At 37.7% G+C, this 13696-nt stretch overlaps 1 protein-coding gene across 19 annotated transcripts in view; it reads left to right on the forward strand.

The window, feature by feature from the left end:
* Nucleotides 1-13696, forward strand: part of MIPOL1 (mirror-image polydactyly 1) — a 184948-nt gene that overhangs the window by 154363 nt on the left and 16889 nt on the right. For 17 of the 19 annotated variants that reach the window (XM_085582114.1, XM_085582118.1, XM_085582123.1 and 14 more), the window contains one exon: nt 6358-6588. In XM_085582114.1, coding sequence (XP_085438240.1) covers nt 6358-6588 — 231 coding nt within the window. Of the gene's footprint in view, nt 1-6357; nt 6589-13696 lie in introns of those variants that run through there. The other 2 variants (XM_085582119.1, XM_085582127.1) reach the window with 2 other exon arrangements.

Consider the following 13696-nt stretch of genomic DNA (forward strand, 5'->3'; position numbering starts at 1 on the left):
CCCTGGAGACAAAAATAAAAGTCAACAGCACATAGTCATTACATTGAGCTTGTTTTCAGGTGATTCTGATGCCTGCATTATGATATGTATCAGTGCCATCAGATTTCTTTTATATAGATTTATAAATGGTATGCCCCTTTGCACTGAGTGGACACTTCATTGACTGCTTCAATTTTCAGGGTCAAAATTCTTATTTATTTCATCTGGATTGTTGCAATTTATCTAATATGACTTGATTCACTAATACTCCTACTTTTTGCCAAACTATTTTATTCATTTGAAATAAAATTGTCTGTAAGTCACTCATGTAAAATGGAAGTCAGATGCCATTATCTTTACAAGTGAGAAGCTGCAAAGGAAACTAAAGGCCCAAGCCATATTAGCCTTAATTTCATGCATTATTTCTAACAAAGAAATCTCTATTAGATTTTTTTAGCTCTGCAGGCAAATCTAAATTCAAACTATGGTGACAGGCATCATCAATTAAGGCTTCTGGCAGAAATGTCTGGCTCTTGAGTGCCCCCATTCTTTGTCAGGGAAGATTTCTGTAGCTGGCGTTTTAGAGAGTAAATGTTCACACTAGCAGTACTGTCAAGCCTGTGGGAACTGAAAGGATTGGTGAAGGTCTAGACTGAGCTGGTGGGTATGTGGGGACTGTAGGAGCTGATCCTGAAATGCCTGGTCAGAAGGCTTGATGTTCCTTTATGACCTGGTTTTCTTGTGGGTGACAGTGTTCAGGATGAAGGTCTTGGCAAGGATCATCAAAAAAAGACAAAAAGTAATACATAGTGTTTTAAATTACAAATAGTACATTGTTTTCTACCAGTTTTTGTTGGTATGCCAGTGGTTGTTATTTTAGTGCACCTCCAAGAATTTCTGCTTTCTTAATTCTGTTTAGATTTGAGAAAATGGTGCACTGTTCTTTAAATGGTTGTCAGAAATGTTGTTGAAAACATAGTCTCAGTATAAAAAATAAATCGCTATGACCTTTAGGACAAGATCCTCTGTGTCTCTTCCACCAAGCTTGTGTTTCTGCAAATCCCTGACATCGGCAGTTTCCCTGCTGGCCCCAGGCCAGAGCTGCTGGCTCCACACCACCCACGTACACACCCCTTCAGTGATCCATGTCAACCCAGCAGCCTCCAGCAACCAGCAGAGAGGCGCAGGTGCTGCCAGTTCAGCCTGGGCATGGGGAAGGTGGCCATGCCTCTTGTCTGTGAGCTGGCTGTGCCCCTCCTCTTTGCCTGCTGCCCACAGCTGAGCCAGGGGCTGCTGTGCTCTGCCTCCTGCTAAATGCTCGCATTTCCCAGGGAGAGCAGACAGGAGGTTGTGATACACAGGAAAACATGGAGTCGCTGGCATCATCTTAGGTGTCCATTATATTCACATACTGAGGTCACTCTTGGTGCCAGCTCTGTCTTCGATTAATAGATAAGGTTCCCTCTCTATTTGCAGTGCTACCTAAATAATCTATTACTGTAGGGAATAACTACAGTATTACAAATACTGAGTTAAAGTTATTTTGTTAACTAAAGCCATTGGCAAATATTTAAGAATGGCCAAAGCATATGAATTGACAATAAAGAACAGATACAAGATAGCAAAATTCTTACTTGTAGCTAAAGGGATAAAGGAAACACCTTACAATTTTTTTTTTTTTAATTTGGGTTAATTTTACTTAGTTAGAAGCAAGTCTTCATGGTGCACCTGGTGAATGCTTAGGCTAGAATATGCTAATACAGCCAATTCCTTATCAAAACATGATAGGAACATTTTATGGAAAGCTTGGTTCTAGGAAAAACATAATTTGGGAAAACTACAAAGAGTATTTGCAATAGTTTGCTGTACTGCAGTCCTCTAATTCATGGAAGAAATTTGAGAGCCTGTGAATCTGTGTTTTGCAATTAGCACAGATACATTGTGGAACCCTGAAGATATGTAATTAATGTTAACATGTAGCAAGCAATATTTAGGATTAAAGCATAAAATTTATAATAGTCTCTTCTGTGAACTCAGGTGCATTATATCTCTGTGTGAGAAAATAGCTAAGTTGCAAGCTTCCAGTCTCTAATCAACTAGAAATAGCAGAGACCCCAGCCCCAGGTGCATCAGGTACCCAGGGAATTCAGGTGGATTTCTTATCTACAAGCTAGCTCCTTAGCTATGGGTCTGTGTCACAGCATGTGCCACAGGTGAGACAGCTGCAGTACACTGAGCATCAGCATACAATTTCAGAAGGCTTTAAGCATTCATTCATACAGAGTAACACCTTATCACATCAGAAAGCTTCAAGCATCTGCCCTTCTTGTTCTTCAGCCCAGCCTTTTATACCCCTCATGTCCATGCACTGCCCCTGTGTGCCCTCTGTTCCCTTTGTGACTGGGCAGTGCCTGGGCACTCCACGGCTCATTGCTGTCAGTGCTGCCCACCTGCTGCTCACAGCTGTACCCACTGGGATGAGGTTCAGCTGCAGCCCCACTCCCAGTTACCACAGGTCTATGCTCTAGCTGAAGGGAATAGCACTATAACTGCAAGCACCTCAAAATCAAAAACACTTCCTTCTACCAATCAGTCCCATGTATGTTTTGTCCTGTTTCAACCAAACACTGTTAATCCAGAAACTATTTTTGTGAAGGTCCTAGACTGATGGTATGGTGAATGTGAGAAATGATAGGTGGTGCTGAATGTTGTGTGCATATCACTCACATGAGGCTGTGCTATCTGAGCAATTTGCCTAGGACCTGCATAAAGTGAACAGAAGACATTTGATTACTGTGCAACTCCCTAAATGAAGAGTTTGTAATGGAGGCATGGTTTCCAATTATGTCTTGTTTGAGAGCTTGGTAGTCCTTCACCTTCAAGAAAGGCTCAGATGATTTAACTCCATATCCTGACTCCCTCTCCCAGGGTAATCACAGGGAAATGGTAGGGGTACTTCAGTGGTCCTGCACAGTAAAAATGAAGCTGAAAAGAATATGTTTGCTGTTTTGCATCACCAGAAGACCACCTGGATTTAGTTTTATCCTAAATTCTGATAGTGCTGCATCTAACTTAGTTATTTCAACAGTGATGAGTCTCTTGACATTAGTGAAGCTCAAAGCACTTTGCACACATAGCATTGTGATTGCTCTTATTTAAAGAAGACTGCAGCCCAAGGAGGAAAAATGTGTTTGCTAGGGGCCTTTAATTGATATTTGTTGAAGCATAGAAACTCTTAGATGGATAGTAGTCAAGTCAAGCTTTCACTGTAGCTAATGAATCTACGTTTGAATCATCCAGTGTCCAGGCTCTTAGGACCCTGGAACAGGCTGCAGATTTCTCTAGATCATTTCAGGAGAGAAGGCTAATCTCAAGGTGCTGCTTTCTGTTGTTCCATACTCACATGTAATTGAGTCTGAACGTATGGACATGCATGATCAGCACCAATCTGTCAACACAGAAACACAGGATTTGCTGTGAAATCCTGAAGTTGTATGCCCAACCACCGCAGAGAAGAAAATCAGGGGTGCCTTCTGTTCAACAAGTGGTTGAGGTTGCCTGAGCTCTAGGCAATGCGTGGGTACATCACACAAGAGAGCAACTCTCTGTGATGGGCTGTGACAAAGAGCATATCTGCGTTATGTACAGTGAGCGTTCCTTTTGTAACATGGTCCATGGCCCGCATGCCAGAGTCTGCCTTTAGCTGCTGCCTTCAGATAAATTAGTGAGAGATGGCTTGTTGTACTGAGAAGAAAATACAGTCCTCTTACCTTGTATAAATACAGTCAAAGGAAGACTAGTAAAATATTTGTCTATGGTAGGGCAATGTCATCTAGCTACCAGTCTACCAGCTGTCAGGCTCCTGACTCACATGTAATGCAAACTTGACTATTTAATATTCTCCACTTCACAGTAAAATTTCAAAGTCCTTTTAGGGCTTATGGACTTTTTTTTATACCATCTTATTGCAGTATTTCCTAAGAGTACCTTTGAGATAGTATTTTCAAGGATTCGATGCTGCCTGGCCCTTGAGTGCACTCTGCTACATGAGGGGACACCCTTCAAAGCCATCCTGAGCACAGGCTGAGGTCTGAGAGGTCTCCAGGACCTGTGAGAAGCATTTGTGGTGAAAACCAAGGTCAGACCTACATGCCTTTGGGAACATTGGATATGTTTATCACTGGGGTGTAGGCAGAGGGAGGGAATGGGTAGGGAATGTTTGGTTTTTTGCTGGGTTTTTTTTGTTCCTCTAGGTGGAAGGTTTTGGTATGTTGTTCAGATCATTTCCCACCTAGCAGCAAGGTGAGAAGTGTTTTAGGAGCAGCACTTCATAGAGTTGATTTTTAGCCAAAGTCAAGTCCCTCTGGGAGCAGTTTCAACTGGTGATATTTCTTTGCAGGGTTGAAGCTACTCTGACTTTGCAGCTCTCTACAGGAGCTGCACAAGTGATATCAACTCATGTCACTTTTTCTTCTGCCTAGACACAATTAAGAGAGCTCTTGAAGCTCTCAGACCCAAGCTGGAGTAGGAAAGAGGCTGTGTTGCCATAATAAAGCAAAAGGGTTACAAACAAGAATATGTGAATTACTGAAATCCAGGAGCTATTTGAATACTTCTGTAACCCATTCTTCAGGCCTAGAACTCCCTTTTTTTTTATTATAGCATGAAAAAATAATCTTCAGCTGAATGAAGGAATTTCAAATTAGTTAATTTTCAGAATTTTACCAAAACACATATTGATGGAAGTCTGGAAATTGCATGCTTTTGAAAAAAAAATTGTTAAAATATCTATCAATCACAATGCCTTTTTCTGGAGGAATCATACTGGTTATAAAGTGTATACATGAGAGTTTATTGGTAACTCAGATGCAATCTTTATGAGTTAAGACATGTTGTAGTATATTGCAATTGTAATAGTATGTTTGTGTTTTTCATAGCCAGTCTTTGAAAAGGAGCCCAGTTGTAGCCACAGAGAGCCAGTATTTTAGGATCTAAATAAATTCTTTTATTTTTCCTGTATTTTGGGAAAAAACTGAGCTGGTGTGAACAAGGTGGAATATTTAGTCTATCGTCTAGTTTTTGTTGCTTTTTTTAAAATCAGGGACCCATATATTCACTCACTGAACAGTTTAGCTTCTCATCTGTCCTTTTTTTTCTTTTAATCTTGTGCCAGGTGTTTAAGAAGTGGGCAGCAGTGGTATTTCAGTAACCTGCTTTCGACATTATTTGCATACTTTGTGTTTTTCCATGGTGATCAATGCTCAACTGTAGTGGAACTTCAGTTAGTAAATTTTATGTGCAACTGCTAGAGTAATTTTTTTAATTAGTCCATCCTAGGAATTTTAATGTCTCTTTATAAATATTTATATTTTCAATATATCTTCATTGAATTGAGAAGATTTTTCACATTGTTTTCAGATAATCACAGGTAGTATGCATGATCATATGCCAAGACTGACCTTTTAGCCTCTTTATTTCTCTTAGTTCAGCCACATTTTGTTTGTCCATGTGTATTATATTTTAGTTTATTTATGGTTTTCCTTCATGGAATGTTGGAACAGACAGTGTTTTCCATGCAAACACCTTAATAAACTGCAAAGAAAGAGAATATGCTATTGTATACTAGCAAGTGTCATGTGAATACTTTAATTGGTGTGTACAGCTACTAGAAATCCACACTGAAATAATGTTTGATTTGTCCAGAACTTTCTGGCATACAAATACAAAGCATTTAGTACTATATTCTGGTTTGTGCATTGAAAGAGTGTTGGGTGTATGCTCTTTGATTTGGAATCTCTATGAACTTACCTCAAAATCCTGGATAAAACTGAATGGAGACCTTTAGAATTGATTAGTATGTGCAAATAATATTTCTAAGTAATCCTGATGATTTACTTATTTTAATTTTTGAATTGTAGTGGTTTTATTCCTTTCATTTTATTGAAAAGTCTTCTTTTGCAAATAAATCCCCTGTAGCTGGTGGTTCTGCTTGCTAAAAAAGAATCCCAAGTACCACAAGTTATTAACATATCAGTAACTTATACTAATTAATTCAACTGCATGTAAATCACAATAAAAACTTTTTGTTGCAACTCAGAGGTGATCAACAAGATACTACAGCTGAAAAATACTTCCTCTTGACTTTTTGCTGATTTTTTTTTTTTTTACTTTTTCAAATTTTGATGGTTGTTACATACTTCTAGAAGAGCATTGCAGAAAAATTTTGTTCTTTTAGTTCTCTGTAACTTCTGAAGTATAACTTATTTTGCTAGTAGTGTATTTGAGTCCATATATATGACAATATTGAAAGTATTAATTAATTCTTGCAGGTCAGCCTTAGACGAAAATTTCATAACATGTATGATTTGGTTTCCGCAGATTATACAAGTCTTTGTGTGAAGGGACGAGTCTGAAGAACCAGCCTAATTGTGCTTTCAGTACTTCTGAAGGTGGACTGCAGGGAAGGGAGGATGTTGTGACCCTAACCCATGGCCAGGTTGAAGAGCTGGCAGCCCAGCTGCAGCAAACTCGATTGGAGCAAAAGGACACTGAGCTGAAGCTCCAGAAAGCCCTGGAAGCTTCACAGGAGGCCAATGAAAAAGTTCAAAAGTAAGTCACTTGCCTTCCAACAAAAATTGCAGTTGTAATCCACAGGAAGCGGTTTTTTTTTTCTGGTATTTTTCTATAAATGAAAATGTGGCAGTACTCAGAAAAAGTCCTTTAAAATTATTCCTCCTTTGTCAGCTCATTTCCTACTCAGAGTGAAGCTGATCATTTTAACAGTTTTGTGCTATTAGGCAAGACAGGGTACCTCTCATTACTGTTAAGGAAATTGCTTCCTACATGTGCAAGGCACAGAGAAAGTCTTTCCATCTCCTATGAATGGTTTTCACTGTTCTTTTACCCTGTGGCAATCCTATGGTAACAGAGTATTTGCCTTTATAATTGCATGGTAGAATATTACGGTTCATTTTTGGTCTGTTACACATCTGGCAGGTTTCATACCACAGTAAATGGTTATGGGGTTGTTTAGGAGTGGCTTCAAAATCTCACTGTGAGCCACAGGAAGTCTTTGACTAAGTGAAGAGAGATTATATTCTCTTTCCCGTCATAAGTTTCCCTGTTAAAAGGTTACTGAACTCAAAAACCTGAAGTTCATCTCTAGTGAAGTACTTATTGTCATGTTTGTTATTAGTAGTGCCTCTTGACAGACCGGCACGTCTCATCTCTGCGTTACATTCATCAACTGCAAAATTCTCCTCTCCCACCTCTCCAAGGTGGTCAATGCTGAACTGATATATATTTTCCTGTCTATCCATATATGTTTTCAACTTTAATGTCCACAGCATATTTACAGCATAGCCAGAAACTGGCTTATAATATATTGCAAGGACCTAACAAAAGTTTTTCTTGTTTAAAAATCACATGCTGAGTTCTTCTATTTAAAAATAATTATATTCCTATATTTTTAATTTATTTGTAACTACGTAAATTATAATTCATGTATCCATATAGAAAAGTGCTTCTTTTTAGTCATCACTTTAAACCCTCCAGTGGTTGTTTGATAATCATTCAAGTCTTTATTCTGAGTGCTTAGACATATTTGAAACTTTGAGAGGTGTGCATTTGATAAAAATAAACCTATAAAAAAATAAGTTATGGTAAAGAGAATATTGATAAAACCTTTCAATGCACTGTTTTAAGTTATTACATATAATTTTATTTATAAGTGCTTAATAATATAGCTATTTAAGCAGGGGTTGAGATTTTGCTGTTTTGTTTTTTTTTTTCTGAAGTGAAACAGTCTTGTTTAATCCCATGTGCTCAGGGTGGCTAAAGTAGAAGTGCAGCCACAAACTGAATTAAAGTAGTAGTAATGCACCACTATAGCGAAAAGAATTTACGTAATTTAACATGCTCAACTACTTGGGAAAATTTTGGTCAGGTTAGTTTTCATTATTGTTAAGATCAGACGACTGAGCCTATAGCAAAATTAAACAATTGGTTGAAGTCTTTCGATGACAATAGCATGCCCTTTTTACCACGAAACTGTGGAAATGCTCTGCGCGTCTTCCCAGCACCCGGAGTCATCCACCCCCATCTTATAATTCAACCTGCAAACAGATTAAGCAGCTGAGTTTGTGGAAAGTGTGTTTACTTTGAGCTAAGAACCCTTGTGTGACACTATAGAGATTCCTCTGACACCTCTGGGAGAGCTACACAGACAGTTCGTACTCATCAGCAGGGAAACCGGGCTGAGAATTCCCAATTTCTTTGTAACCTCAACTGCTTCATACAAATCAGTGTTTGGCAATTAGGCAGGAACTCATTTGTTAGCTTAGCATTTTATTTAGAAGATGTAGGATGTTCTACATTTCAAAAAAGAACTGACAATTTATAAACCTGTCAACAGAAAGGCTTTTTGATATTAATTAGAGTAGTATTAATTGTTAGCACTGCCCTAAGAGGATGCTTAATGTAGTTTAAAATGTGTAACTAAAATTCATAGACTAATGACTTATAAAATAATCTATTTTCTTAGCTTTTTTAAATGCTTAACTAAAATTGAATTCTGACATATGAAGGCAGTAGTTTTGTCAGCTGTATGAAGTAGTTTCTCAATACTATTTGGTAAATAGCAATGGTTAAAAATCAGAAGAGTGAAATAATTATGACCTTCATTAAGAAAGAACATTATTGTAATTAAGAATGTTGAGAAAAGATGTACTTTGTATCTTCATAAAATGCAGTTTACTAGTTTTACACTGCCTTTGCTAATCTGTTCTCTGGCAACACTAAAGAATTTTTTAATATTCTTAAAAACTTCAGTGTTTGCATTCAGCATGATATGCAGAGCTTTAAAGAGAGTTGTTATTCTCCACAGCATTTCCATCATGTCAGCCATTTGTGTACCCACTGGTAGCTGTTGCTTTCTAGACATGAGACCCAAGTCAGAATAGTGGTCCTGTGCTCTCCATTAGAACAAAAAGCATCTAAAAATTTCTTGATCCTATCTCACACGAAACAGCAGCTGTGAAGCAGGAGAGGATGTTTTGGTATCTACTTATAGTGAATTTGGACGTAGTAAACATCTGTTTATACTGAAGTAGGGTGAACAGCTCATGTTGGCTAGCTGCAGTGTGAGATATAAATTGAGACTGTCTGCTCTTGCCTGTGAAGATGATTCACCATCCTAACAGGGGTGCTGGTGTAAAACAAGAAACATTGATGCTCAGAGGGTAGCCACACAGATTTAGCTGCATTTCCTTGAATCTCATTTGATTTTGAGACACTATCAAGATACACTTAGACTTTTAAGAGAGTGATATTCTTTATAAAACAAGTACACATTTTAACTGTGGTCTATGTAAAAAATACATGTATGTACACGCATAACAATACATATTTATTCAATAGACTATTATGATCTGCGCAGTAATATTTTTAATCAATGTTCTGGAATGGCTATGACTATAATTTTTTAGATTTAATTGATGTTTCTATTTTGTGGTTACAAAGAATTAGAACAGGAGCACAGAATTCACCAGGAGTGTTGGTATACTACCACAGGCCCTCTGCGAGTTTGTCCTGCCTGAGAAGACAGGAGCCAGCTGGTGCAGTCCCAGCTGGGAAATGGGGCTGACCTGGAGAAGGTGGCTGGGAGAGCTTGTGAATTAATTAATAATTCTGCCAACAGAGGAAGGGAGGCATTTTAAAAATGTCCTTCCGGCTGGAACCTCTGGGATTGTGGAGTGGTTGCTGATGTCAGTGAGATCAGAGTAGGTTATAATGTAATACCAAATCAATATTAGCCAATTATCAGTGAAGGCTGAGGCCACTTTTGATGTTTTTCAAGGAAATGTTCTATTTTTCTGCATCAGCTTTGCAGCTGGAGTGAATTTTAATGCAATTTGTCTATTGAGGATTTCTATTTTTTTCTCATGATTTAATGATTCTAGCTCAGTAAAGCACAACTCTGCATGTGAGCACAGCTACACTTGCCTAGTCGTGTAGCTATGTGAAGTGGCAGAGGAGGGTGAGCGGGTAGAATTTCTATGTAATCCTCTAAAAATAAACACAAATCCACAAAATAACAGTGCAGTACTAAAATATACAGGTATGAAAATAAGAGTAAATCATGAGAAGGATCTTGCTTGTGTACTTTGTCAAGGTAGTTCTGACTATGAATGAAGCTAATATAAAAGTGATGCAAACTCAAAGTCATTGCTTCATTAGTCCTTAACTGTTTATTAGAGACCTTTACAATTTTCTTTTTCTTTCTTTTAAAAATGAAGTCGGGAAAATTACAGCTTTGGATAAAAATTTTCAGTTGATTGAATGCATAAGAAAACTAAGCGATCTTCTGAATTAAATTCTATCCTTAATAACATTTGCTTTACCCCTTAAGGTCTGATTTTTTTTTTTTTTTGACCACCTAAATTTCATTGTAATTGGAACACACCCTTTATTTGTTTAGTCCTGAATTTCTCTCCAGCCTTTTTGAAAATGCTTTCTCTGCTTTTGTACTTGTTCATTTATTTTCTTAGCTGATGCTGATATATAAGTTGATCTATGAAACAACAAAAACAAACAGTTATTTCCAACAGTTGACATGGATGAAAAGAATACAAAAAAATATAAAGAAATAAGAAGTAATCATTTATTAAGTGGTTAGCGTCCCTCTCTTCTGCAAGTAAAACTAATCTGCCTTCTGAGTGCGGGAGCTGTGTGTATTTCACATCAATGTCCAACCCATTCTTCAGTGCTGGCTGGAGGGTCTAATCTTTCCCAGAATGATCAGAGCAGTGCAGTTGAAGAACAAGGATGAATATTTGAATAATCACACCACAATGTGAGGTGACCCTCCGACAGGGGACTGACCAGATACACATATGGATTTTGGGAAGAAGCTCTGATGCTCTTTTTTAACACAGCTGTGAGAAGAATGTGGCTAAGACCCAGTAGTCTTTCTGGAGTATAGCTGGCAAAGGAAACCATGAGGAGAAGAGAATTTAACACATGGGTGTAAGGGAGTTCACTTCATTGATGCGATCTGAGGGGAATGTCTAATGACTGGAAGAATCAAACTTGGCAATGAAAACACAAAGCTCTTTTCATCAATTCAAACACTGACTCTAAAGCTGCAGATGGTTACCTCCAGCCTTGCCTATTCAGTGTGGGGTTGTATAAAATGGAACTTTGGTGAATACTAATAGATCAAAACAAAGATTTAATAACATAAAGATGTGGTGTTCATTTTTAAATGAGGATACAGGTCAGTGTCTCAGAAAAGAATTAAAAAGTATCTTTATGTATGGGTCTAAAGTCTCTGGAGATTTTTAACTGCAAACATATCTTTAGTGTGCAGATTGTATTCAGTAGGGACAGCTATGCAGGGAACAGGCTAAAAGCAAGATTTCAGAATTATTATACTAATTGAGCCTCTTTGCAACATGCAAATGTTGTTAACTAGTTATCTCCTTTTAAAATCATACCTACATATGTTTAGCTGAAGCATACATTGTAGCTTGTATGCGTTGAGCTACTTGTTGTAGGAAATAATGGAGCTAGTTAATTAGAAATTGCAGGCAGAAGCACTTCACAAAAGAAACAAGTTGTACATTCACTGGGACTTAAAGCTGTTTGTTTTGGAGGAACCACCAAGTCTTAGGGTTGACTCCGTTGGCTTTATTTTAAATTTGAGAGAGATATTTCTTTTGTTTTCTTCTTTCAAAACAATAAATATTATTTGATTTCTTACTTTATTAAGATGTTATATTTAGATGTTGAGACTTTTCTATTCAAGCTTAAACTGCTATTTTTGTTTGGTTTTTTACTTACAAAATTGTACTCTGGTGCATGTCAGATCAAAACATTAAATACTGGAGGCTAGGAGTCCAATTTCTTAGATACTGGTAGTTTCGCTGATTTGTGTCAGCAAATATTTTAGCACATTTCAAAAGTGATTTTTCTTTTAATGATAACTACTGAGCTGCCTGCTGCTGTGAAATTCTACTGAGTTGGAATAGTTGGTAATCTTTTAATATCATATGGGGAATAACTGGTGCTGGCATTTTGAAATGTAAAGTAAGTCCTGGCGTCTTGTTGAAGAATGTAGATACAGAGCTAGTTTCTTAGTTACAGCAAATTGACTTTGCTCTGTCACACTAAGTTGCATTCAAGGGCATGACCTGCAGAGACCTGTAGATTGCTGAGAAACAGATGCTGGTGGGTACATTCAAAAGACAATTGAGTGAAAGAAAGGTGCTAAGAACCTTCTACTTGCTGTAGCAATCCACAGAAGTCAATGGATATCAGAGTTTGTATGGAAGGAAATGGGAAGCAAAGGAAGACAATTTTTGTAGCAGTTTAAGATACCAATGCAAATTAACAACAGTTCTGGTTTTCAGAATTGGATCAAAACTTATTAAAAAGGATTCAAAATGGAAAAAACTCCTTGATGAGGACTGATGTGTTGGCTGCCTCATACAATGATTAAAAGCAGATTATAAGCTCCATGGGGCCCATAAGAGATACACAATCATCCACAGGCAGGGTTTTATGGTGTTTAGGAAACCCACACTAGCCAGATGGAAGATTCCCAGACATGCAAAACTACCACATACTCTGAAGAATTCTGCAGAGCTGATGCAAATTTTTTTGGCATACCAGACATGAATAGGAACATGAGAAAGTCCAAAACACAAAATCTAGTAATTGTCACTCATATCACATGCGAAATTATTACCATAGAGCAGCGATTAGAGGCTGAGTGAAATTACCAGATTTAGGAGGAGTAGACTGGAGTAGTCTGCTTTAGTCAGTGAAATGTGTGAAAAAGTCATGCTTGATCTAGCTGAAAGCAGTACATAGAAGGGTCAGAATTTTTTTAAATACTTGGAATTCTGCACTAACACCAGTGATTCCTCTCAGAAAAACTCCCCTCAGACTGCACTAATATGCATGGCGAAATGATGAATTAAACAGTCTTGTAGCAATACCTCTTTGTTACTATAAAAAAAAAATTGAGTAAGCCAATGAGGTTATGTGCAGCCTCAGAGAAATTTAACATATAGACAGAAATCAATTTTCTAGGTCTGAAGGAAATAAAATATACAACTAATATTCAAATCTAAGGTGAGCTGAACAAGTTCAGTCATCATTGGCATATTCTCTGGGCTGCTGTTGTTACATATTTCTGTATCACTAGGCAGATCGTTTTTCCCTCGGTAAGGCTGACATATTATTCATACCGTACAAAAGGATATATGTAACTTTTGGAAAGCTGGAATGAAATGTATTTTCCTTATTGGATTATATTATCTTTATTGAATTACACCAGTTTTTTAATTGGGCACTTCATGTTGCAGTCCAGCTAAAAATTTGCAGGCTGTGATGGAGGGAGTGCCTAATAACTCAGTACCACTAAGACTATTGATTTCTCTGCCCAAAGCACTTTGAATAAGCACTTGGGACAGAAGGATTTGGATAAGGATAAGCAGAAAACTTCTAACTGAAAAAAATTATAAAACAATTGACTTTTTATCTGTTCTGCCTGGTTTCCCTGGAGACCCAAATGGAGAAGCACATGCTGAGACAGAGTGAGGCACACTGGTTTCAGACACTCATGCAGAGCAGTGTGACCTCAGACATTTATTTCAAAAGTGTCCTTGGCATCTGCCCCCATCCCACACTTAGTTTTCAAAGTAGTTGTTTG

Source organism: Lonchura striata, chromosome 5 (assembly GCF_050655825.1).
Source record: "Lonchura striata isolate lonStrDom1 chromosome 5, ASM5065582v1, whole genome shotgun sequence".
Lineage (NCBI taxonomy): Eukaryota > Metazoa > Chordata > Aves > Passeriformes > Estrildidae > Lonchura > Lonchura striata.